Source organism: Rhinolophus sinicus, chromosome 18, assembly GCF_057876585.1.
Source record: "Rhinolophus sinicus isolate RSI-liver-muscle chromosome 18, RSI-T2T, whole genome shotgun sequence".
NCBI lineage: Eukaryota > Metazoa > Chordata > Mammalia > Chiroptera > Rhinolophidae > Rhinolophus > Rhinolophus sinicus.
The window spans coordinates 110110899-110137457 of record NC_142518.1 but is presented as its reverse complement, the minus strand read 5'-3'; the positions used below and the strand labels follow the sequence as shown (position 1 = coordinate 110137457).

General features: G+C 55.4%; 1 protein-coding gene across 13 annotated transcripts in view; it reads right to left on the bottom strand.

Moving 5' to 3' along the window:
- The window catches only part of ZNF185 (zinc finger protein 185 with LIM domain), a 66389-nt gene that overhangs the window by 30695 nt on the left and 9135 nt on the right, over positions 1–26559 (bottom strand). For 2 of the 13 annotated variants that reach the window (XM_088795268.1, XM_019711237.3), the window contains exons 2-16: positions 20995–21073; positions 20703–20826; positions 20228–20293; positions 18072–18110; positions 17886–17963; positions 17153–17242; positions 16235–16321; positions 14794–14877; positions 14447–14488; positions 12844–12927; positions 12329–12418; positions 7051–7137; positions 3756–3860; positions 2812–2910; positions 754–849 (exon numbers count right to left, since the gene is read on the bottom strand). In XM_088795268.1, the coding sequence (XP_088651394.1) occupies positions 754–849; positions 2812–2910; positions 3756–3860; positions 7051–7137; positions 12329–12418; positions 12844–12927; positions 14447–14488; positions 14794–14877; positions 16235–16321; positions 17153–17242; positions 17886–17963; positions 18072–18110; positions 20228–20293; positions 20703–20826; positions 20995–21028 (1205 nt within the window). In that variant the 5' untranslated portion in view covers positions 21029–21073. The remainder of the gene's footprint in view (positions 1–753; positions 850–2811; positions 2911–3755; positions 3861–7050; positions 7138–12328; positions 12419–12843; positions 12928–14446; positions 14489–14793; positions 14878–16234; positions 16322–17152; positions 17243–17885; positions 17964–18071; positions 18111–20227; positions 20294–20702; positions 20827–20994; positions 21074–26559) is intronic. The other 11 variants (XM_019711238.3, XM_074323472.2, XM_074323471.2 and 8 more) reach the window with 11 other exon arrangements.

The window sequence follows — 26559 nt, the reverse complement described above, 5'->3', positions numbered from 1 at the left end:
TGGCCTCCCAGTCCTGCCATTAGTGTGGCATAGACACCACTGTGTGTGACAACATCTCGTGAGCCCTGGCTGTGGCCTTAGCACCTGAGTTCAAGACAAAGCACTACCGCTGACCAGCTCGGGATGTCTGAGAAAGCCTCCTGATTTTGGATTCCAGTGTTCTTGCCTGACCTACACATCTTGGGATTCCAGAAAGATTGTCCCTTACTAAATGGTCCACACACCTAGAGCAAATGGCCGCTCTCACCGGTGGATTGGTAGATGAAATAGGACAGAAGCCTGCAGCCTGGGAATGCACAACCTCTTCCCATCGCACCTTCATGCCCCTGGAGCCATGCGCCCTCCCCAGCTGCCTCCACGTGATCCCTGGAGTTCTTCCCCCTGACTCCAGCCTGCTGGGCAAGGCTGCGGTCCCTACAGGAGGGGTTCACTGAGGCTTCCTAGCAGGGTCTCTTACCAAGCTTTGCCTCCTGATGTCCCTCTGCCACCTCAGCTTGGGTCCCTGTGGGTAGGTGCTGGGCTGTCAGGATCCCACAGACTTATCATCTGTCCCCCTCCCACGCTGTCCCCAGTGGGTGTGTCCAGCTACAGGTTGGAGCTCCTCCCAACTGTCCCTTTCCTGTGGTGATTACCTAATAGGAAGGTGGCATGGCGCCGAGAAGTGTGAGGGGGATTCTGGGACCCTGGAGCTGAAGCTGGACCCTGAAGACTTTGTCTGGCAATGGGAATGGTCACCAGCCACCCCACTCTTACCTGGTGGCTTCTGGTCCAGGTGTGCGAGGCTGAGAGTTGGCACTGTACACACCCTGATCATCCAGAAGAGGGACGGAGCCAGCAGCTGAGCACACCCTGCAAAAGGAGGCCAAGGCCGGGCTGTGTTTAGGATTTCGTCATTGTACGTCTACTCCCTCTCGACCGGTGATGGGTACCGAGGAGATGCTCGAACAGATACTCAGGGCATAATACTCATATCCCACAGCCACCCGACACCAGGGCAGTGTAGTCTAGTGGTTAAGTCCATGCTCCCTAGGGTTACATTGCCCAGATTCAAATCACCGCTTTGCTACCTCCCAGCTATGTGACCTTGGACACATCACCTGATCTCTTTGGGCCTCAGTTTTATCATGAGTGAAATGGAGACAACTCTGTCTACCTCATACGTTTTCTGAGAAGAGTAAATGAGTTCATATAGATGGCAAGTACTTAAAACAATGCCTGGGCCCTAACTTGGGCTAAAGTGTTCCTGTTTGTATTACTGGGTCCTGTGGCTGGTTGCAGTCTATCTGTATCCATAAACTTGATACAAAATGAGTGGGTGCTCTTACCCTGCCTTCCTAGGGGTAAGTCACATTCTCCATGTCTCAGGAAGACTGACACAGCACGCCAAACAGTCACAGCTCACAAGGCACCTTATCACCTGTGAAAGTCTGCATCCTCCACTTACGTAGCACACTCACGGAAAAGTCCCAAGTGTTTGTTCCCAAACCCGTTTACGCCAGTTGTACTTGCAACTGTTAATCATTAAATTCCATTATTAAGTAAACTCATGAAAATTCATGGAAAAGGAAAGTGGTTGTTTCTTCCACGAGAAACAACCTTTTCTTTGGGAAGATGGTAAAGGCAAGTTTTGTTCAAAATCGTTATCAAAATCAGTACAAGTAAGACAACGTAAAAAAACTGTGTTAAAAATCACAGAAATCTAGAATTTTCTTCAGGTTATTTTGCAAGTTAATTTGAGGTCCAAACACATTGGACCAGGAGTCTTCCACGACAGCCACCAGCCAAGTGAGTGGATCTGCATGCTGCGTGCTGGTCAGTGGTCACTGAGGCTCCAGCTCAGTGGCATTCCTGGCACCTGCTGAGGCACAGTGCTCACAGGCTGGGACCTGCTGTCCCCTTTCCACGTTGGCTTGGGCTCCTGGATTTGGAAGTTGGGACTCTTGATCCAGAAATCAGTTGCAAACTAATTAGTGAGGGCAAAGGGCCCCCAGTGGGCTCGAGGAAGCGAGGGCAGCTCGGAGGACCGGGGCGGAGGGCGGAGGGCAAGCAGTCAGCAGGGGCTCCTCCTTGGGACGCCCTCCCCGGGCAGACCGTTGTAGGGCAGCGTGCAGTCATGTTCTCTGCAGACACCGGCTTTGCCGTTCCTCTCTGGCCATCTGTTCTGAACCATAAGGCTTCTAGCACAGGTCGGAGCTTAACTATCTGTCCCAACATCTGCCTACCTAGCCTTTGTCCCCAGGGATGACTCATGCTTGGTTTGGAACCACTTGGGGACAGGTGGGGCCTTGCTACTTCCCAAATCACTCCACGCAGGTCCAAGAACCTAGAGCCCAGCCACACATGCTTGTCTCACTAGGGATGCTGCTTTTCCTCTCACGGAAGCTCGGAGCAGAGCTGGCTAGGGAAGGAGGGTGGGGTGGGAAAAGGAGGCTTTGGGCTTCTGGAAGGGAAAGTAGAAAGCAGGGATGAAGGGCCTCCCTTCTAGCTTGTTCTCAGAGTTCAGCCAAGAAGCAAGAAGGCACCAATTCCTCCTTCATTTGGTCATTCGTTTGTTAGTTTGTCCCTTCACTCATTCCCCATATGCACAAGGAGGAGTAAGAGTCAAGCACAGGCAATTCCCAGAAGCGGAAAGCCCAGGGACAAAGGACGTGGTTGGGGGTGGGAGTACTGGAGATGGGAAAAGCACTAAGGAAATGACCCGCGTTCTACTCACAGCAGCCCAGGCAGTTTTGGCAGCTTGACCCTGGCCTGTCACCAAGGACATGAGAGAATCGACAACTCAGGACCACCTGCCTCCCCTGGGCAGCTCACCTTCCTCTCCCAGAGCTGAGGTCTGCTCCGGCCAAGCCTTCAGATGGGGAGCCAATGGCTCTGTATCCCACGTTTCCATCCCTTGACTGTGCACTTGACCTGTTATGGCAAGAGAAGCATTTGGTGACTCTGATTGGTTTTTGATCTAATCTAACTCAGATGTCCTGGGAGTGGGCCTCAAGGACCAGAAGCCCAGGCCCTTGGCTGCCACCCTGCACTGCTCCAACTGGAACCAAGCCAGTATCAGCAAGTATTTCTGCTTTTATTCCAAACCTGGGAGCAAGAGTGGAGTCAAGAAACAGAGCCAGGTGGCCACTCAGGAGGAGGCTGACACAATGATGGCTCCACACTGAGAAGAGGGTGAGCTCTTATCTACTACTGGATGTGCTTCCTGTTAAGGAAATGCCCAACTCTCAGCCACTGCTCACCACACCCAGGCTCCCCTGGTCAGTGGGATTGTCGTAAGATGGCTGGGCACAACCATCCCCTCTAGACTCGTCATTCCTCACCATGTCTCCACCTCCCATCCTTGCTCCCCATCCCCATGTCTCCCTTTGTCCACAGGTAATCGTGGAAGTCCCTGCTAGATGCTATGCTGGGGTCCACGCATCCTTTGGTCACTGACTTCCCCACACTGATGGCTTGGGGGCCTTGCTTGCCCTGGCCATTGGCAGGGCTGCTTTCAATGCAGTAAAAGCACAATGAAGTTCGGCCAAGGGCTGGGGTAGGGGTGGCCTGGCCTGGAGTTTCATCTTCCTGTGCCACTGGTTCCCTGAGGGATCGTAGCAGGGGCATGCCCCTCTCTAGGCCTCATGCATTCCTACATTCATTTGTCCAACAGATATTCACTGAGGACACAGAGAATGAGATAGTCCTGGTCCCAGCTCCATGCATGGATCTTGGGCTGGGGTTCACGTGGGCTCTATGTCCCTGCACTGAGTTACCTTTCAGAGTCTGGACTGGGGCCCTTGAAAGCCTCCTCACCAGCCAAGTCTCTTTTGGGCTCTCTGGGACTGGGGACTTCCTTGTCTTTGGAGTCCAGGGAAGACCTATGGAGGAAAGAAACATAAGTTAACAACCCAGCAGCCACCCACACTCAGGTCGAGGCAGATACCTCACCCCCAAGCACCAGCCGACTCCACGGAGCTTAAAACCTGACATTGCAGGATTGGCCACTTGTCAAAATCTCACTAATAACTACTGTTGGTTGAGGGCAAGATCTTGTTCTCATGACTCTGCATGCATTAACTCCACATCAACCCCAGGACAGGGGCACTGCTATTATCCATGCCCACTTTCCAGATGAGCAAAATGAGGCAGAGACAGCCCTCATGACTTCCCCCAAGGTTCACAGGTAACAAAAGGAAGAGCTGGGATTTGAACCCAAGCAGTGTGGCTTCAGAGTTCTGAACTATAATCCTCTGTGGTGTAAGACTGATCCTAACCACCTACTTCCACCTCCCTGTGTTCTCTCTGAGGTCACCCAGGAGCCCCATGGTGTCACACCTAACAGAGACACTCCTATCATGATTGCCATTCGGAACCACTGAGTGGGACACTCAGTGGGACACTCCTGCCTTCTCTCCCCCTTGCCTGTCCATCATGAGTCCTTTGCCACACCTTCCCAGTTTCCTTTGCCTTTTTCTCTCCTGCCCTTTAGACGCTGGTGTTCCCAGCATTCCTCTCCCTCTGCATGCTCCATCACCTTGGCTTCCTCGTCTGCTCCCATCACATCAACTGTCCCCCTCGAGCCACTGACCTCCGCTTGTTCCCACCTTTCCTCTGTGCTCCTGACCCAAACTCCCACTGCCTCACAGACTGGTCCTTCAGCAGCTAACAGTCAACGTGGCCAGACCTGACCACACCCCTAGTTGCCCTCAGGGGGGATGACGAGACAGCTGCCTCCTCCACACTGGGTTCTGTGGCCAACTTGCTGGCTCCTCTCTCCTTTATTTCCTTGACATTGTACCCCATGTAAACATTGACATTGAGCCCCATTATTTCAGCTCTCATCTTTCTGCATATAACATGGAAATCTCTTGAGCCCTGACTGCTCTCCCAAACCTCAACCACAAACCCTCAAACGCCTCCTGGTGATATGCATTTGGATGCCTACAAAGAGTCTCATCATATATTCATGCAAACAATATTAAGTATATCACCCCTCCCTGCCCCCTTGCCCACCTAGGTCCCCACTAGTATAGTGAGTTATGGAGAAAAAGGTGCAGGGTGGCAGTCAGGCAGCCTGGGTGGGAGTCCTGGATCTGCCTGCTCTTCGTTGTGTGACCCTTCAGAGTCTGTTTCCTCAGCTGTACAATGGACACCTGCTATGCTGTTAGGGACAGGCCTGGGCTTGGAGAATTCTAGCTTTCCCTCTTTCTCTCTAACTTGCTTATCCCATTGGAAAGAGGGAGAGGGGTACTGCAGGGGTTCTCAATGGACTGTTGTAGCTTTGCCACTCCCAGACCAAGTATCATAAGCCTCGTGGCTTCCTCCTACATGTCCAGGGATCACTTAGCTCATGTCTCAGAGAGTGGTCACCTTAGAAGAACCAATGAAGCAGCTTCCAGTGTTGCCTTAGTAAAGATATCATCACGCTGGATGATTCTTGACCATTCCAGTAACAAACCCTCCTGCACTCCTGTTCTGGGCCATGCCCTGTGCCGGGACCCAAAGGTAGTGTCTGCCCCCCAGGCACTCAGGGTTCTTGGGGCAGACTGATCCATGAGTGGATAGCTGTATGGAAAATTCTCTGGTGGAGGTCAGAACACAGCACTGTGGGAGCTCAGCAGGAAAAGCCCCTCACAGACGCTACCCCAGAAAGAAACACAGGGGAGGGAGGTACCTAAGTGGGGAGACATCTGAGTTGGGGCTGAAAAATCAAGAGGGGAAAGACCACCCCAGGAAGAGCCTACAGCCTGCATAGACGAATGGTGCTAGGGGACACACGGAGGCCCGGAAGGCTAGAGTGGAGGGCCCAGGGAGTGGGCGGTATGTGAGAGGAGCCAGGGAAGGGGATTGGAGGGGAGAAGGGCCAGGCAAGATATTGAGTTCAGGATGCAGCACTTAAATGGGGAGCCCCATTGCAGGGTCTTCCCCAGTGGGCTGCCATGACTACTTCTGCCTTTTAAAAATGTCACCTAGGGAGAGATGTGGAGAAGGGTCTGGGTACAGGGCCCTAGAAGATGGTTGCAGACAGCTGGGTGAGTGATGGTGGAGGCCTGGACCCAGGGGAGGGCAGTAGGGACAGAAATAGCTCTAAAACAGAACAGACAGGGCTCAGTGTCCGACTGGTGCAGGGCCACAGAGAGGGAGGAACCAAGGAAGAGAATAAAGGGACCTAAAGATCCGTCAGGACTCATCTTGAATGTCACTTCCTCCAGGAAGCCTTCCCTAACCACCCCCACCCCCATGCTGGTGAGAGGCCCCTGCTTGGAGCTCCCACTGCCCCAGGGATTATCTTGTGCACATGCTCTGGCCTCTCCCCCCAGGGCCCTTGTCTGGCTACTTGACTGCTACTTCCCAGGCCCTGGCACGGGGGTCAGGTTGCAGCAGGGGCTCAGTAAATGCTAGTGGAGTGAATAAGTAAATGAGCAGGAGAGAGTGCTGCCCCTCCAGGGAGAAGGGGCTTCTCCCTGCTCATAACTCCTCTCGCCCCACCTCCAGACCCCCAAACCTGCTTACCTGTTACCTGGCCATCTGCCTACTACCCTGAGGCAGGGTTGGGCCGGCTACGCTCCCTGCTGCTTGTGGCCCTCTTGCCCTTCGCCCTCCCCAGCACCGGGCACAGTGGCATCATGCCCTGTCACGGCTGACCCAGTGACCCTATCCCAGGCCTGGTGGCGTGCCTCACACAGGCAGGGCAACTGTTCCAATGATGTCATGGGGCTCCACAGACCCTGTGTCCCCACCCAGCGCAGCTGGCCAGCCGTCGGCAGGGCTGAGCCCTCACAGCTGGCTCGTGTCTGCGTCTGCCTCCCCCACCAGGCGGACAGTCAGCAACTTTGGCCAGGGGTTGGTTGCCACTGGGTCCCCAGGGCTGGGCCTGGCCTCCCACAGACCAAGTGCTCCCTCCCCAATAATTGTGGTGTGAAAGAAGAGATGGGGGCAGAGAAAGAACCCAGATCGACCATGTCTCCCACTAACCAGCCCCCAAGCCTCATCATTTGCCTGCTGGCCTGTTGACCCCCTCTCTCGAATGGTATGGAAGGAGCCCGGACAGCAGCAGGGCCCCCGTACCTCATTCCTTCCAGGTCTGGGGCCATCAGGCGGAGTCCCGCCCCGGGTGTCATGATCTGCAGGCGAACAATCTCCTCACCTCTTGTGCTGTGGCCAAAGGAGAGAGCCAGAGAGCTGCTGGTAAGAAAAGTCTCCCCATCTGTTCTGGGTTTCCAAGGGCGTTCTCCCTCAGGAGCCTAATGGCTCATGCGGTGGGACACTCACACCCATTGCTTTTCCCCTTTTGTCTCGTCTTTGGCCTTGAGTCCTCTCCGTGCTGCAGCTGAGCATGGGCCACTGACCTCCAGGCCCCAGAGGAAGGAGAGTGACGGGCCCCTTCACCAGTCTCGCCCCCTCAAGCTCAGCTCCCTTCAGGCAGAGCAAGGGGCCCTCTGGGTGGAAACGAAAGCACCCAGCCCCAACAGCTTGTCTAGCTCCGTGAGCCCTGCCTATTGTCCCACTGGAATATCCAAAGGGGCTATTTGTGAGGCCGGCGGGAATTCTGAGTTCATGGGCTGATGTGAACAAACAAGATGCCCAGAAAACTTACAAACCAAATTTGGAGTGAGAGCCAGTGGGAGAGAGATGGCAGAGTCTGGGGTATGAAGGCAAGTGACCAGGTGCCCATTCCCCGCGGAGGATCACAGATTCTCAGCACTGCAGGGCCTGACACCTAACAGGATCAGGCCGTGGTGATGGCCAGGGCTAGAGAGAATCTAGAGCTCCATGGCTTTATGGGGTTCCCCTTTGCCCCAAACCATGCCTCCCCCGGTCCACAGAGTGAGGTCTAAGCCATCCTTTCAGACCCAGCCCAGGTCACATCACAGCCACTCACTCCTTCCTTCGGTTGTCCTTGGGCACTGGTCTGGGCACTTGGGTGCAGATGGGGGTGAGCCCAGCCTGCCCTGGGGAAGGCCCCAGCCCAGCTGGAGGGAGATGGGGAAGAGGGAGGTGGAGATTGAAAAGTGTCTTAACTGCTGAGACTATATGTGGTGTAGCCAAGGGAAGCCATAGGACAGGCTTGAAGTAGGGGTGAGGGCCTGACATGATCAGACTGGCACTTTTGAAAGGCCACTCCAGGGTCCCAGGAGGAGGAGGGATTAGAGGATATAGGGTGAAGGCAGGGAGGTGGGTGAGCCTGGGTGTTGACCCTGGCACTTAGCTTCAACCTACACTAGGAGCCCGTGGAGGGCCAGGTCAGTGAGACGCTCATCTCTGTCCCTCCTGGGGACACTGGAGATGATGAGAGTGAAATGGCAGGGCTGCCAGGGACAGAGCCTCTCCCTACATGAAAGCTAGGAGGGGGCCTAAGCACCACGGGCAGCTCTGATCGCCACCTGTCTTCTCCCATGACAAGGACGATAACAGCATAAAACCCCTGGCCGCTGGCCCTACCTACCCCATCGAAAGCATGTGGTGCCAGGGAGCAGGGTCATGCTCCACTTGGGGATATCACAGGCAAGTAGAACATACTTTCTTACTGGAGCTTGTTATGTCAGAGAGGAAATAGGAACAAAGTGTTGCCTCAGCCTGCCTAAGCTGGCATTTCTCCTCAACACCTCCTCCTCGGTCATTCCCCTGAGCAACTGCTTCTTAAAGACACAGGTCAAATGGGAGCGCTTCCAGAGGGGCTGTTACGGGTTGCATTGTGTTCCCCCAAAAGATATGTTGAAGTCCTAACCCTTGGTATCTGTGAATGTGACCTGATTTGGAAATAGGGTCATTGCAGATGTAATTAATTAAGATAAGGTCATGCTGTAGTAGGGTGTGTCCTAATCCAATATGACTGGTGTCCTTATAAAAAAGGGACATTTGGACACAGGAACACAGGGAAGACAGCCACGTGAAAGTAGAGGCAGAGACTGGAGTGCTGCATCTACAAGCTAGGAAGCACCAAGAATTTGCCAATAATAGCAGAATCTAAGAGGAAATTCGAGAACAGATACTCCCCCAGAGCCTTCAGAGGGAGCACAAAGGTCTGCCAACACCTTGTATTAGGACTTCTGCCCTCCAGAACTGTGAGGATAAACCTTTGCTGTTGAATCCACTCAGTGTCTGCTACCTTGTTATAGCAACCCCAGCAAATCAGTACAGGAGCCTTCCAGCCTCTCCTCTCCTGCAGCCCCCCACCAGCCCACCACTTCTCCAGACCTTCACCCACAGATGGCTCTAGTCCAATCTGAAGTTCTCGGCTAGTCTAAGAGCTGCTGAAGGCCAGGAACACTCATTCAGTGCAGCCTCTGCTGCCCGTGGGAACATGACTGACAGTGGCCTGTGCCAAAGAGCGTGCAACTCACCAGCTAAATGAGGGAGAGAGGCGGGGGAGTGGGGAGGGAGTAGAGGTTTTGCCTGCTATCCAAAAGGAGGGTGTTCCTATGAAATCTTTCATAAGCCAAAATGGCGTAAAATGAAGCTGAACGCTAGTTTTGCTTTTTGCCTTTTTTGGTAAAAACCAAAATTCTCTTTGGATTTCTTTTGGTTAGCAAAAACAGATACTAACGTAGGTCTTTCAGCTCGTAAAAGCAAAGTGGCAGAAAGCAAACTTGCGAAAAATTGGATACCTGTACCTCCTCCTCTGGAACCCACAGACGCACTTCCCTCAGAGGCCAGCAGGTGGCGATATTGGTGTCTTTAGTCTTTTGAAGAAGGGCCCTGCAAATCCGCAAGCCTCTAGTGGGGAGCACCCGGCAATAACAAGCAGCCAGGCATTACGCAAAGGACTTTACAAGCATTACCCTATTTAGTGTTTGGGAAAGCCTCGGGTAGTAGTTATCACTGTTCCCTATTTAACACATGAAGAAACTGAAGCACAGAGAGGTAAAGTGACTTGCTCAAGGTCACACAGCCAGTGCAGGGCAACGCTAGGGTTTTGCCTTGTGCCGGAAGCTGTACTCCTACTCAATGCTCCCCAGCTACTCTACCAGGAAGCATGCTGGGGCAAAGACTACAGGCCTTGCCCTGGTTGGGTGAGGCAGAAAGGCCAAGGAAGCTGGACCTGTGCTGTGATGGGGCAGCAGCCAGGCCTGGGGGCCCTCACACAGGCTAGTTTCTCTGGGAGAGGGTATCCGAGTGAGCTCAGTTCAGAAGGTGGGCAGCAGTTATCCCAGAAAAAGAGGGGGAAAAGTGGATGAACCCAAGATACCAGGCCCTGGGTGCATGGAGGAAGGGCAGTTGGAGCTGAGGGGACTTCGGGACGCCCAGCCAGGTCTGGAGTCTGGAGCAATATTGGAGTTCCAATGGAAGGAAAGAGACAGCTGGAAAGCCCTAAGGACACAGCCTGTGGTCCTCTGTGTGGCAATTCCTGTCCCAGACACTCAGCCCTCCTTAAAGTCTGTAAAGGGTTTGGCCCTGAAGGCAGGGGCACTCCTCCTGGCTGGCTGCTGCATGAGGAGGAGCTGACCTCAGACTTTAGGTAAGGGGGATGGGGCGGGGCAGGCTTAGGGAGGGGGCGGCCTCCGCAGGGCCATGCCTGGGGACGAGGCGGTGATCTAAACCAGCCACAAACCAGCTTCCTCTGAGGTACTGTGGGACCCAGGGTGTTGAGTCATTGCTCCCCATGGGGCTGGGATCATTCAAGGCTATAGCCAGGGCTGCACTTCTCAGATAGCCAGGCAGACAGGAGCAGGCCATGAGGGACTGGTGACGGCTGCCTGGGCCAGTGCAGAGTCAGGTCAGAGAGGAAGGCTGCCCAGGACTGGCCAGCAGCTCACCTGGAAGCTGCCTGGTGGCTTCCAACTATTCTGTGATTGCAGAGTCGGAGGGAAGCCTCATTGTGAGACACCTGTGGCATCTGGAACATTCCATAATTTGGTTCCAGTTCAGTTTCCTGGGGCCTCACAGGCAAGTTTGATCTCAGACATCCTGCCTCCCGAAATGGGGGACAATACACTTTTGTTGTTTGAGCACCAGTTGGGGTAGTTTTATGGCAGTCCCAGCAGACTGGGACAGCCACCTTGCTATGACAGCCAGGGGATGGGTATTAAACATTCAAAGGAATTTTCTGGAATAAGTGACAAAATGCCTCTCAAATCCATAACCCAGTACAACTTAACTCTCCTATAGTCTCTTTTAAAAAAAATATCTGCAACTATTCGTTGCTTTCATTTTTTCTTAAGGAAGAAATAAGGAAAAATCAGAGATGTGCCATGTTAGGGGCTGAATTGCGTTGCATCCCCTTCAAAATTTGTATGTTGAAGCCCTTAACCCCCAGGACCTCAGAATGTGCCTGTATTTGGAGACGGGGTCTTTAAAAGGTGATTAAAGTAAAATGAGGTTATTGAGGTGGGCTCTCATCCAACTGACTGCTATCCTTATAAAAGAGGAGATCGGGACACAGATATGCACAGAGGGACGACCATGTGAGGACACAGGGAGAAGACGACCATCTACAAGCCAAGGAGAGAGCCTGCGGAAGAAGCCAACCCTGCCAACATCTGGATCTTGGACTTCCAGCCGCCAGAACTGGGAGTCAATACAATTCAGCTGTTTGAGACACCCAGTTTCTGGGACTTTGTTACAGCAACTCTAGCAAACTAAAACAGCCCCCATATCCCATCAGTCACCAAGTCCCATCAATGCTACTTTGCGAAGAGTTCTCAAACCTTTCCACTTGTTTATGTTTTTTACGGACAAAAGTTCAGACAAACAGGGAAGATCAAAAGAAGGACTAAATGAAGAGGAGGGGCCTTCTGCCGCCTCCCCAGCCCCTTCCAGCCTCAGCCCAGCAATCCTGCTGCAGGCTCGCTCTCCACCACCAGGCTGTGCCCCAGCGGGTGGTCTGTCTTCCTCCTGGCACAAAGGAAGGGGCCCTGAGGACTGTCACACACAAATGGTTGTGGGGCTTCATGATGGGTGGGGAATGGGGGCTTGCAATGACATTACAAGAGCTGGAACAGCCCCTGGGGCCCCTGAACACGAACTGGAAGGACAGGTGCTCTGCCCCTCTGCCCTCGGGGTCTTCCAAGGGTGTCACAGAGGCACGGCCTTTAGTAGACCTGGATTTGGGCAAAGCTCCCAATCCAGACAGGTGCTTTCAGCAGCAGGGACAACAGGGCGGTGGCACACTCAGCAGGACTTAGCACGATTCAGCCCAAAGTACAAGGAGGTATTGATTGCTTGTCGTCCACAGAGAAGAGAGCACTATTATCTGCCCGGACACTCAGAGCTCAGAAATCAGGGCAAATCAAGGCCCCGCCTGTAGTGATATCAGCAGCGCTCAGCCTGTCCCTGCCCTGTCACCCCACTGCCAGACCCTCCCATCTGACCGGCTCACAGGCCAGAGCCAGCTCGAGGCACCCACCTGGGCTCCCGGCTCCCGGCAGGGCTCGGCAGACTCGGCATGCACTCAATCCAAATCGCCCGAGACACTTTGGCTCGGCCTCCATCCGCACTGGCAAAGAAGGCATCTGTGAGCGGTACTGGGGGCTGCGGAGCCTCCTTCCCCAGCAGGAGGGGGAGGACAGCGTTGGCAGGTTGAACTTGGCCAACTTCTAGGAGAGCCGTGAACAAGCCTGAGAATGGCAGGGCTGGCACCCCGGCGGCGGACCCTCTCCAACCCCGTGACACAGATAACCACTAAACAGACAAGAGTGCAGTGCTCTCTCCCTAGAGGCCAGGCTGTTTGGCTCCTTTCTGCCCTAGGACATCCAGCCAGATAGGCCCTTACTGATTTCTGTGCCCCATCCTGTCACTGGGCACGTGCAGACACCGACCCTGAGACTCTGCAGGGAGGTGACCTGGTTGAGATTCCACAGTGGCTGAGTAGCAGGCAGCCTGGCAGCCACCAGGCCCAGGCAAAGATGAGTGATTAATTACCTGCTAGAGCCAGGAGGGGATCTCGCCAGAGCAGGTGGGTCCTGGCTCTTCTCAGAAGAATCGTCCTCATCCACCACCTCCACCCTTTAGACAAGAAGAGAAACAGATGCACCACTTTTCCCCAGGGTCCCTGTGACCTGCTTGGCTGCTCCTGAAGGACACACTTTCTTTCAGTGGAGTCTAGGGCCATGAGGTGGCCCAGGCCGGGGGCACAGTGACTCCACCTTGGGATAAGGACAGCATACTGGGTTGAATAGTCTCCCCAAATTCATGGCCCCCTGGAACTTATGGATGTGACCTTATTTGGAAATAGGGTCTCTGCAGATGTAATCAAGGTTAGAGGAGGTCATGTTGGCGTGGAGTGGGCCCTACATCCTTGTAATGGCTGCTGTCCCTACAAGACGAGGGACATTTGGACACAGACACACAGAGAAAAGGAGGTCAGGTGAGGGTGAGGACGGAGGCAGGGACTGCAGTGATGCATCCACAAGCCAAGGGACACCGAGGGCTGCCTGCAGTCACCAGAAGGTAGGAAAGGGGCCTGGTTCCTCCCTCAGAGCTGCCAGATGGAACCAACCCTGTTAATATCTTGATCTTGGACTTCTAACCTCCAGAACTGGGAGACAATATATTTCTGGTGTTTGTGCCACACAGTTTGCGGTACTTTGTTATGACAGCCCCAAGAACCTAATATAGCCAGTAAGAGCACACCGTTATCTGTCACTTCCTTCATGCTGCCACCACCCTCTGCTGGCTACTTTTCAGTCAGCTTTTCTGGTATTCCAACTCAGCAAGCTAGTCCCACCTCTGGGTCTTTGCACCAGCTGGGCCCCTCTACCTGGAATACTTGGCATGCTGGCTTCCTTGTTTTTTAGTCCTTAGCTCATCATGACGGCCTTCCCTGTCTACCCAATGGAATATCCCTAAAATTAACTTTCCAGAAGTTTCTTCCCTGTCCTCCCATATTCTCCTCTCCCAGAAGCTGTCCTTTTCACCTAATGGTGACAGCCCTCTCTCATTCAGCTGGAGTGTCCTGATGTCCTGATCATTCCCTGTTGAATTCTATTCATCCTATAAGGCCCATTTCCAATGTCATGGTCACTTCCAAGGGCCTGGCCAGGCAGGGGCTCCCAATGACAAGCCTCTGGACCCCAGCCCAGTGATTGCTCCTGTGAGGGCATTGTTCAGCCTGTCCCTGGTAGGATGGGAGGGAGGGCAAGGGAACAACTCCTATGTCCCCCCATAGCTACCTTTGCTTGAAAACATCAGAGGCCCTTGGAAATACTATGGCTTCATCTTGGGTCAGGGGCCCAGTCCTGTTATCTACTGGCAAATGGGAGCTTCCAGCCATAAGCTGTGTTCTCTCAGCCAGGCTCCTACCTACACAGAACTGGCTGCTGGGACCATAAGTGCCGCCACAGCCACCCAGGTGCTTGCCTGGCCGCCAGACAGAAGCCACCAGCTCCTCACAAGAACCCCTGCTCAGGGACAGCAGTTCCACCCCATCCCATGACCGTTTCCCAGTGCCCACACTACACTGCAGCCGACAGGAGGCGTCCATGGCCCGTGACAGGCTTCTCACACTTTCCTTGCTGACACTTACCTCTTCGCTATGAACGGGGCTTGTGTCTCCTGGGCAGGGCTGCTGGAAAGGAGGCAGAAAGGTGACGTGTTGGGCAAAATGTATGGGGTAGACAGGTGACATCATGACCACGCTGCCCCAGAGGGTTCTGGGCCTCTCTCCCTTCCTAGGACCTTGGCTGCCCTGATGGCAGCAGCCAGACCCCTCAGGTTTTCAGAAACTGCATCTGAGAATTCCAGAAGGTCTAGCTAAGAGGGCCCACTCACCCCACCTTTCAGCAGGCAGAGGAAGACCGGAGCCCTGAGGGGACTATTTCAGAGCATGGAGCCTGCTGGTAGCTGAGCTGTGTCTCCTGCTGTGCTACTTACCTGGTGCTCTTCTTGGCTGCTGACAGGACGTAGGAGCGCTCCCGGGGAGCTGTCTTCCTCACCACACTGCTTGCAGCTTCTGACCTGTGGTGGCACAGGGAAGGGGCATCTGATGGGCAGGATGGCTCAGGCCACCCCAGTGAGGCAAGGGGGTAAAGCCAGTTTAGCACTTGCTCTGAGGACCATTCACAGGAAAGTAGAGACTGAGGGAAGAGTAACCCACGTTTCTCAAGCACTGCATGCTGCCAATCCGTATTGGCTCGTTGAATCCTTACAACCCAGGAAGATAGTAGGTGCTAGTATCACCCACAATTTACAGATGAGGAAACTGAGGCACAGGGAGCTGTAGTGACTTGCCCAAGATCAAACACCTAACTGGTGGCAGAGTGGGCAGTTGATGCCAGGTGGCCTGGCTTTTCCCCAGCACCTCCCAGGCCTGGCGTCCCCTGCCACTGTGGACTCTGCCCTGAGGACTGCCCATCTGCCAGGCCCTCAGCATGGGGCATTGCTCTGTTTCCTGAGCCACAGTGGGGCCAGCAGATGTTGGCATTGGCGGGGGCAGGCTGAACCTGGGAAGCTTCATTTCTTTGGTGCCTAATTGCTGCCGAAGCACCCAGCCTCACTTTGGGGTGAGGGGTATTGGAACCTCTGGAGCCTGGCCCTGTCCCCCAGGCACACAGGCCCTGCCCTGCCTATACACACAGCACACACACACACAGGGCTCTTCTGAGGGGCCCTTGCGCTGCCTAATTTGCTCCAATTTGTTCAGGTCCCTTTTTTTTTTAATTGGGGAATACTGGGGAACAGTGTGTTTCTCCAGGGCCCATCAGCTCCAAGTCATTGTCCTTCAATCTAGTTGTAGAGGGTGCAGCTCAGCCTCCAAGCCCAGCTGCAGTTTTCAATCTTTGGTTGCAGGGGACGCAGCCCACCATCCTATGTGGGAATTAAACCGGAACCTTGTTGTTGAGAGCACACGCTCTAACTGAACCATCTGGCTGCCCCTCTGGAAGCTCAGCGGCAGCTCGTTGTCTTCAATCTAGTTGTGGAGGGTGCAGCTCATTGGCCCATGTGGGAATCGAACTGGCAACCCTGTTGCTAAGAGCTTGCACTGTAACCAACTGAGCCATCCAGACACCCTGTTCAGGTCCCTTTTTAACAAACTCATATAAAGTCCTGAAGCACCTCCCTCTCTGCCCTCTGCTCACCCACAGACCCTCTTCACCTGGGTTCTGCCCCATAGAAGGTTCATAAGAAGGTCCCTGGAGCTGGCCCAGCTATGTGGGTGGTTCTGGGACTCAAAGGATAACACCTGTTGCGAGCAACCACTTCTCCAGCCCACAGGCCAGCACTGATGTCCTACATGTGCGTTTTATCACCCCAACTGGCACAATTCCTATTTCATCACATGCACTGACTTGGGAGGCCCGGAGGGCAGCGTTACCTCCGTTTCTGCTCATCAGAAGAGAAGGGCACATCCTCCTCTTCAGCAGCCCCTGACGCTGAGCTTCGCCTGACGTTGTAGGGTGCCCTGCGGGATGGGGAGAGGGGCGGATTGAGGATACTGGTGAGTATGGCTTCTCCTCCCACTACCTGCACCCTGCTCCCTGCCACAGGCTGCTATCCTCAGCAACTTCGCTTCCTGACTTCCATTACACGCTGGCATTGCTGCCTCTGGGCCTTTGCTCTTGATACTTCTTCTTCCTCGAGAGCCAGCCCTCCTTTCTCTCCCTGTTCCAACACTAACTGTCCGCTAAGACCCAGTTCAAACTGGGGCCCCTTCTCCAGAAAGCTGCCCTAGCTGCTCACTGGACGATGGTGACAAAGGACAAACCATATAGAGATGTGGGACCCCTGGGAATCATGGGTACAATCCACCCCTCTGTCCAGAGTTCCCCTCCCTGGGCACACAGGCCATGAGGAGAACTCCAGAGGGACCCCCAAAGATTTATACCCAAGAAGCAGATCAGATTTAGGCACAAAGTGCCCACAACGGATAGTCTTGCAGAGCCGGCAGCAGGCTTAGGATTGTCAGGCCCCAGCCTGACCCAGCCCGGCCCTACCCAGGCTGACAGCCTAGCCTAGCGGGGCTGCACAGGCATGTCCAGGAAACTGCCAGCCAGAAGCAGCCCCAGGGTCATGACCTATGACCATTTATCCTGACCCACCAGCCCCTTCTACAAACTTCCTACAGCTGCTTTGGCTCAGATCAGAAAGGCAGTGTGCATGAACATCAAACTTCACCCCAATAAATTTAATAAAAAAAACAAAACTTCCTGGGGCTTGTCACCCTCTGATGGGCTCCAGTATTTGGGCTTGTCCCTTGGAGGGGACCGAGCTGGGTCTGCCATTGCATACTCACAGCTTCTTGTAATCCTCGGTGGTCATCTTGTAGCCGGAGGAGGGGGAGCGGAGGAGCCCAGCGGGAGCTGCTCTCACCAGACTGGCCGTGCTGGAGAGACAAAGAGTTTTCATGTCCCCACCTGCAGGCCCCCTCTCGCCTCCAGATTTGCCCACACAGCCCAGCAGGCACAAGGTGGATGGATGAGAGAATGCTGGTGGCCTTTCCTCTCTGTTCTCAGCCCTGCCAAACACCCAGAACATCTGCAGCACCCTGAGCAGGGCAGCCCTCCTGCTAAGGGCAGACCCAGCCCCTTTGGCCCTGCCTTTCTGATGGAGCCCAGGTTTAGCCTGACACCAAGGTGCTTTATGCCACCTCAGCCTGCCAGGAAGAAGGTGGCCTAAAGCACACAGCTCACGGCAGTCAATCAGCAAATCAAAGCTCCCTGCAAGTCAGGACTGGCTCAAGGGCAAGGTCACCAGTAGTGGCCCCAGGGACTCTACTCCCAGAGACCAGAGTGCCCGAACATGGCCCAGCACCTACCTGGGGGCTTCCAGCCCCCGTGGTGCAGCTGCATCTACCCCAGCCCATCTCTGATCGCCCCTGTGTTGCTCTCCAGGGCCCTACCCTAGACAGGAACAGAGCTGCCACCTGCCACCCCCTCAGTGACTGGAAGAGTACTTTCTCTGCATGAGCCTGGCTCAGGCCCTCACAACTCCCCACCGGCTGCCTAGCCAGCGCCTCACGGACATACCTTTTCGGAGCTCCGTTGGCCTTAGGAAAGTGCTGCTGGGGCTGGGATGAGCTGTCTATGGGCTTGGTGAACACTCCCCTAAAAGAGAGCCCAAAAGAAGCAGCCCAGTGAGCTCCCAGGGAGAAGCCAAGGGGCAGTGTGGGCAGGTACGGACGGGAAGGCAGTCAGGGTCCCACTGTCACCTACCGGATGATGTAGCCAGTGGGAGCCCTTGTGCTTGTAGACCTGCCAAGGAAAAAATGCATGAAGTGAAGTGAGGCCTTGTGGGGGCCCTACTTTCTCCATGGCCCTAACGACAGCCAAGCGGTTGGGCTGGTGGGTGGGTGTCTCAGTGCAGTCAGAATGAGGGGAGCAGGAGTGGCCAGGGGCTTCCCCCGAGAGCCAGCCACCCTGTACCCCTAGTCTGGTGCCTACTCTGCTCTGCCTGTCTCTCTTATGCTCCCCAGGAAAATGACCTGTGGCTGATGGTTCTGGGCCCAGCCCAGCATGGCCCTGGCTCACAGCACATGCCCAGGAAGGAAGGTGTGCTCTATGGCTGGGCATTTGCTGCACAGGGGTCCCCTTCAAAGTCTGGTTTCTCCCTGGCTTGCCAGGGCCCCAGTGCCCGCCTGAGCGAGAGCTCTTCTGGGATTGCTGACAGCCCTGCCACCATCTACTTGTGGAGCTGACCCAGTTCAGGTTGGCGGTTCCATGGTCAGAGGCCTGGGACTGAGGCCATGGCAGGCAGACACTACGGCTCCTGACCTGATGCCCCACACAGCCTTTTCCAGGAAGGCTTATAAGGGCCCAAGGGGCAGAGTCCAGGCATGAGCCAGCCATGGCCAGCTGACCCTTTCTTCCCTCTCATCTGGGGCTTCCCCTCCTCCAAATCCTGGGACACCCACATCGCAAGTCTTTATGGAAGTTTGGGACTTGAGGACATGGCCAGGGCTTGGTCAGTGGCTGGAAAGCATTACCTCTATGTGCTCAGCACTTCCTACTTGGGAGCAACCGAGGGGGCTCAGAGGATTGGGGGGGTGCTGTGGGAGCCAAGGGCTGACAGTGTGGGCAGCCAGGGCTCAGGGGCAGGAGACAGGGACTCTGTCCAAGAATAGGGGACCTTGGGGCTGGAGCAGCGGGAGCAGGCCTAAGGGGAACCCATGCAGGCAGGCAGGCAGGAAGGGCAACACAGAGCGGCCGGGTTTCCCATTGTTGCAGACCTTGTCCTTAACTGGGGAGAGCCTCCCAGAGGTGACCAAGTTGCAGGAAAAGAATGAGAGCTGAGGTTTATGTAGACTTCCAGTTACCCCTGCTCTAGGACCTGAGTCACAAAGCCCCAAGACGTGCTTTCCAAATGCACCCCCAAACCAAAGCCTAAGGTGAGAACTGCACCTTCCCCCACAGTAAACAAGTCCTCTCAGGAGTAGACTCTTTGAACCATCCTCAGGTCCTTGCCATCCTTGCCAATCACAGTTCTCTCTGCATGTTCATCTCTCTACTTGGGTCCTACCCATGGTCCCTGCTAGTATGTCAGTTCCCTGAGGAGAGGGCTGTGTTTCCTGTGCCCAGCACAGGACCTGGCAAGTATTGGATGCTGAGTCATTGAGGGATGACAGGTAAGGCCACAGTTACCAGAGGTAGCCCCTGAAGCTAGCAGTGAATATGGATCCCTCCCTTCCAGCTGCCTCCACTGCCTTACCACCACCTGACAAAGACCCTGGCACTGCACTCGCTGCCAACTGTTGGCTGTTTGGAGCAAGGAATCAAGCCTGAATTTTGGGGTCCCCCACCCCTTTACTTCTCAGGAGCAGTTGCTGCAGATCTGGGCAGGATGTGCCCACGCGTCAGAGCCTCCCTAGACTCTTCTTTGCAAAAGCCCTCAAAATAGAGAAGAGATGGGCTGTTCTCCTCGGCCAGCTGTCAAAATATGTCATCCTGAACTTAGGAGACAGCTGGCACAAATGTGTGAGACTCCCCTGGCATGACAATTACCAGGTCCACTCAGCAAACAGGGCCACCTATGGAGGGAGTCACGTGTGACTCTCAAAGCACCTCAGGGACGTTGTGTCACTCCCTGCAGGTTTCAATGACGATTTTGATCCCGTTTGATAGGTGGAAGCACGGGGGCCCAGGAGGGGAGGCAGCCAGTCCTGAGGCCACGCAGCAAGGCCAGGGAACTGGAGCCAGTGACTCCTGTACTCTCCCTTTCCCAACAGGGCGCAAAGAAGGAAAAAACATCCTTCTTGTGAATTTCAAATGACTAACTGCAGACCCTGGTGTCCCTTCTCAGCTCGGGTTCCCTCCTTGTTCCCTGAGGACTGAAGTAGGAGGCCCGCCACCAGCCATCGGGTACTACCTCTTACCTGGTCTTCATGACCTCCCCAGCTGAGGAGAAGGATGTGGCACGACTCCGGCCAGAGGGTAGCTCTCTGGGGAAAGAAGGATCCCAAACGAGTGGCTCCCAGCCCCCTGCCATCAGCTACCTTGTGCCTCCATCCTAGAGGCTGCCTGCTGGACCCCAAGGCAGCTGAGGGAGGAGCAGTACATGCACCCCCAGAACTTGGCCCACCATTCCCATCTCACCTTCTCCTTCCCCAGACCACCTCCACATTCCACAGGCACATGCACACCCCGGCACCCAGGGCTTTCCCACCCTGTGACTTTGGTTGAGGCTTGCCCTTAGCTGGATTGCTTTCCACTGCTCCACCCTCTCTAGCTGGCCTATGGCCACGTTGGCTGGCCGAGCTCTGAATGGTGGAAGCCCCTCAACATGTCCAGGTGTGGACGAGACCCGTGGTTCACAACCCCAGCCCTACCCTGTTGCCCTCCTGCACTTACAGGGTATGGCCCTCCGATTCATCCTGCTTGGTGATCCAGCTCTTGTCCCCCTTCAGAGTGGTTCGCACCTTCATCTGCTTGAGGACGTTACTGCGTTCCTCCTCGCCCGCTGGGAGAGACTTCCCTGGTGGGGGCAAGGCCACATAGCTTCAGAAGGAGAGCCCAGACCGGGACCGTGGCATTCCTTTCCAGCCCTCCCAATATGCCACTCTCTCTGCTGCCCAGGCAGCGCTCGTGAGCCTGGCAGGGCTAGCATGGAAGAAGGCAGTCACATGCCGAGCCCGGGCCTCACCTTTGGTACTGCCTCCGAGAGCTGAGATGCTCATGGCGCGTGCTCTGCAGGTCCCTTCTCAGTTGATTCAAAAGGGCTCCTGGGACAAAGGTAAGCGCATAGCTATCACTTCATGCATTTATAATGGCTCACGGGTCACCATGTGGTCCCTGGCATACCAAGACCATCCGGACTGCCTTTTGGGCATTGGGAAGCAACAGCTGGTCGAGGCCAGGGAGCCAGCACTCACTGCTGGGTGGCACACCCACGTCTGCCCAGGGCCGCTCACCTGGGGAACACCGCCTGGGCTGCCAGGGGCTGTCTCTTTGACAGATGGCTGATAAGGACAGACCACAAGCCCTCCTAGAGTTCTGATGGCCAGGCTCCAGGTCCAGGTGAGAGTAGGGGACAGAGTGGCAGCAAGGGAACCTTCACAGTGCCACATAGTTGACAGGCTCCCTGAGGCCCGGCACTGGTGGACTCAGACGGAGGGACTGGGGAACGGTGGAGGGGGGTTGGGGGACCAGCCCCTTTGGGGTTGGACCGTCTCTCTCACTGCTTAGTAGCTGTCTGCGAGACCTTGGGCCAGTCACCTAACCTCTCCAGGCTGCATCAATGTTCTCATTTGTAAAATGGGAGTTAAAGAAAAGTCTACCCTTCAAGACGGTAGGATGACAAGAGTGCACCAATGTCTTGCAAATGCCCGGCGCCACCTGGCACAGCCAAGATCACAGGGCAGTTGGGCAGGAGCCAAGCAGCAATGACTCTGAACCTGTCCTCGCTGGAGAGGGGACTGTGGGTGATCCTCAGTCAGTACAAACAGAGCCTGGGGCTGTGCAGCCCTGTGTGCTTCAGGGGTTGGCTCCATCTCCAGGGAGGCCAGGGCCACGCTGCCAACTCCTTGTGGCCCTCAGGGACCAGGCAAGGGTGGGGATCTGGTAAGGGCTTGCTGCTGTGTCTGGGAAGTGGGGGAACGTCCTGTGCCCTGCTTTTTCTTCCTCTGTCTTCTGGCCCTTCTCTATCTTCTTACCTCCTCTCTGCCCTTCAGCCCAGTACTGCCCTCCTGTGGCCAGTGAGGGGTGGGCCCTGAGGCCTTCACAGCTCCATGACGGCTGTTCGCCCCAGGAAGGGCTGGGGTGAGGAAGCCAGTTCTCAACTTGTCACAGCCAGCCTCTTGGGCCTCAAGAGAGGAGCTGGAGGCTCAGGTGAGCAGCCATCATGGGAAGCAGGGGCCTGGCTCTGCCAGCATAGTCCAGAGAAAGAGCGGCCTCTCTCTCTTAGGGGCTTGCCACCCTCTCGGCCCTTCCAGGGCCAGGCCCAAGCAGCCAGATCCTGCTGCCAGCTGGCAAGGCCTGGGCATGTTACTGTGGAGGTCAGGGGCACACTACAACGGGCAGGGCAGGAGGCCAAGAGCAAACCAAATTTGCCACATCAGCAAGAGCTGGCTTTCCCATAAACTGCACCAAATGAGCAGCCCAGGAGGCCCGAGCCTGCTGTGTGCCAGGAACGGCACCTCATCACCGTGAATGGGCACCCTGCGTGCCCAGCCCCTCCACCAAGGCGGCCACGTCGGAATTCTACTGAGCAGAGCACATTCCATAGGGTGATCCTCACAGGCTCCACTGTCCCACCCCAGCCACCCATGGTGTGGCCCCCCTGGGCAGGGCACACAGACTGAGTGGCCTCCTGAGACCTTGGTCCATCTGTCTCCTGGTGCTGCTGGCTGACTGGCTGTGAGAGCTTGGGCAAGTCCCTCGCCTCCTCTGGGCCTCAGCTCAGGAATTCCTAACGCTCAGTCTTTAGGTTCCTTCAGGAACTCGTTGCTCTCCTCTTGACAAACCTGTTGGCCACGTTGCCTAGAAGTTTTCTACCTCATCAGAACCAAAGAAGCCACTTCCAAAATCAGGACAGGCTCACATACATGCAGAATGGCAGACAGAGGAGCCACTGGGGACTCCTGGGCCAAAGGGGCAGGGACATGCACAGGAGCCCTCAGTGAGGGTGGGCGGAGCAGACGTGGTGCCCAACGCTGCCTCAGGCCCTGTCTTTACAGTTAAGACCCTAGTCCCAAGATTAAGGCAAAGACCAGGAATGATGATTCATCTCAGAAGCCAAATATCTTTTTCTGATGGGACAATATATGAAAGAGTCAGAAAGTAGTGTTTCCACGGGACTGAAGAGGAAGACAGCTCTTTGGTACAAGGGGCTTTTAAAGTGATAAGTGCTGGCCAAACAGATGGACACCTGAGGTTGGGATCTAGGTCCCAGCTGGAGAGCTAGCTTCTTCTTCCACTTGACCATGCCCTCCTCTCCCCTATCCCCCAGCCCTGGTTCAGGCCGCAGTCACTTTTGACCTGTCCCTGGTCCACCTACTTTTATCTGTACCTCCTTCTGGGAGCACTCATCTGCTCCTAATCCCACTGGGCCTCAATTCTCACTCAGTTTCTGTGGACTCCCCTCTAGGACTGGGGTAAGCTCCTGACCCAGGCACTTTTTTCTCTACCTCCCCCCCCCTTAATGTTGACACTGCTCCAAACAGACCATGTGCCTCAGCATCCATGGAAGGTGGCCCTCTAGCTCCTCCTGCCCCTTCTTCAGGGCCCCACCTGTCCTTGCTCCTAGGGACCTCTCCCCTCCTCTGCCCTGCGCACATCGGTATGGTGGAACCAAGTCTTCCCAGACAAGACCTGCCCGCTCCACCAGCCTCAGTGAGGACAGAGTCCAGGCATCCCTCACACCCCAGCACACAGCCTGCACAGAACACCCCTGCCACTGGGCTGCAGGCTGGCAGGGGCCATGCTTCTGACTTACCAAACACCATTAACTCTTCTTGGACGCAGGTCTCCTCTCAGACCCGCCATCCCTGCCCCTCTTGGAAAGCAGAGCGGAGCGGCCACCCAATCAGGGGACAGCCAGAAAAACCCTCACTGCAAATAGGGGCAACTTTGGAGAATGGGGGGCTAAGCACTCAGAAGGGTGTTTCCTGGGCAGCTCCCATGCACTGTTGGTGGGCAGTTCAACAGGGGCGTCTTTTTGGAGCACAAATCTCCATACGGACTGAAAGCCTTAGAAAGGGCAGCCATTGATGCAGCAGTCCCCGTGACTGCATTATCTCCTAAGGAGACAACTGCATAAGGAAACCAAGTACACAAGAAGGGCATCATGCCAGGGTTGAGGGTCATGGTGAAAATTTGCCAATAATCTCAATTCCCAATAGTCCATTTTAAACGTATAATGATCCATTGTTCAAGCACATACTATGCAGCCATTACAAATGCTATTGATATATACGACATTTAACAAGCCTTTGTGTGTGTGGTTTCCATATGTCATTAAGTGAAAGGCAGCTTTTAAAACAAGATGTATAGGATGGTGCCATTTACATAAAAATGTACATGGAAAGAAGACACCTGAAAGGATACATACGAATATACTTTGCGCCTCTGTATTTCTAATTTTCCTATCATGAACGTGTATGGTCTGTGTGCTGAAGACTAAACAAACAGTGGTTTAAGCGAATGCAATAGGAGCTGGGGCTGCCTGGACAGCTAAAGGTGGGTCTCAAAAGTTGTACAGGTGAGCGGTGCCGAGGAGGAATCCACATGAGGAGAGTGAACGGAAGCAGTGACCCTGGGAATTCTCTCTCTGGCTGGGTGGACATCCCAGGGGCGAGGGGGCCGACGCCCTGGGCCTGCAGGGCCCGACGTGTGCCGAGCTGCCAGCTGCCTTGCTGTGGGCACACGAGGCCTCCTCCAGGAGCCTCCGTCCTCTTTGCCCACGAGCTCAGGCAGGGAGGGAGAGCAGGTGGTGCATTGAGGGTCTGATCTCAGAGCAGGAGGTCGCAGCAGCAGCAGCTGCCAGCAGCACAAAGCCGAGGCACCCCTGGGAGTGGGAAGCCGGCTTCCCTCACGAATGTAAGGGGCACGGTAGGACAGAATGAATGCAGTTTGCAGGTGCTGAAGACACTCCCCACCCCAAGGCCTCCCCCACCCCACCCACCCCCGACCCAGGCTGTGGAGTGCTGTTCCCAGGGAGAAGGAGGCCATGGAAGGGGCTGCTCTGAGCATGGGTGTTGGCAGCGATGGTGCCAGGAGACCCGAGTACAAGGATGGGTACCTCGGCCCTGCCCTTCCATGGGGCCCCGGGCCGTGGACTGCGAGCTCGCTAACAAGGCAGGGGCCCAGTCCAGGGTCCAGGACATGCAAGCCTGGCAACAGGTCTGCAACCGGCTGGCAGGACCTGTACTGTCATCCCCGCTTCGCCATGAGCAAAGGAGCTCGGGGAGGTGGGGCGACTGGCCCCACTTCCCACTTCCCGGGGGCGGAGGGCACAGATGGAATCTCAGCTGCAGCCCCTCAGTAGCCCTGCTGACCCCATGCTCCACGGCTAGGAGTGGTCCTCGCAGCAAAGTGCCGGGGTGCCGGTGGCCCAGGCACACCCCCTCCTCCACTGGCACCTGTACACGTCCTCCAAAGCCAGGCACTTGGCCTCAGCAGCTGACTGCTGGAGGGAGGGGACTCGAGGACTCCAGCCGGCCACCCACTCAGTGTCTGCCTGGCTGCTCAGCCTGGTCCAGCCACTACTGACTCCAAGCACCGGACCCCAGAATCCCCTCCGAGGAGGGCGGCCCACACCCCTGCGGCCCCCAGACTCTCCATCCCCTCTGCATCTGAGATGCAAGATGCTGACCAAGTTCAAGAAGACATGAAATAGAGAAGCTTCTCTGACTGCGACCTCTGCCCCTCCCAACTCACCCCATGGAGAAGGTGGAGAGGGAAGCGAGATTCACTGGATTCCGGGATTGTTCCATTTCCAGCCACCTTCAGAAGTGAAGCAGGAGACCTCTTACCTCCCCTGGGGCCTTCCAGTCTTACACTTCCCCTGATGCATGAGCCCTGCCATGCAGAAGGCCTCCTCACTTGACAGCAAAGACATCTCTGCTCCTTGTGTCTAAGTGGCCTCACATGGCTGTGAGGCTGTCTCCCTCTCCAAGCTTTGGTCTCATCTGTAAAGTGGTTCCAAACCAGCAAGCCTGTGGACCTGCTGTCTAGGTCTCCTCCTGGCAGGGTACCCCCAAGCCAGAGCACATGCTGCTCCCTGGAATTTGGGTATTTTGATGCTACTGGGTGTCCTCATCTCCCAAATGGCCCAGACAGCTACTCGGTGCATCTCATGTCTACCTTGACAGGGAGAAGTCTTCTGGTTCCTTAGGAATTGCCATATTGCACTGCTTGGGGGCCTGGCCTGAGCCACCAAAGGAGGGTGGTTTATCTGCCACCTTCCACTCCAGCTGTCCCTCCGAGCACACTCCTGGAGCCTCACTAGATGAAGCCCCACTAGGCAGTACCACTCTTCATGCCAACTCCGAGCAAGATATTACACTCAGACTGCACTAGCCTGTCCCATGGCAGTTCAGGACCAAGTCCAAGTTCTCCTGAGCGGGCCAGGCCACCTCAGACACCAGGTGGATGCCCCCAGCCCACCCTCCTGGCCCTTCACCCCTTTCTTTCTCTCCCATTAGCCTGCAGATGTTTCTTGGGGCAGGCAGGGGGAGATGGGGACAGGCCCTCCCTGATGCAGCTGGCC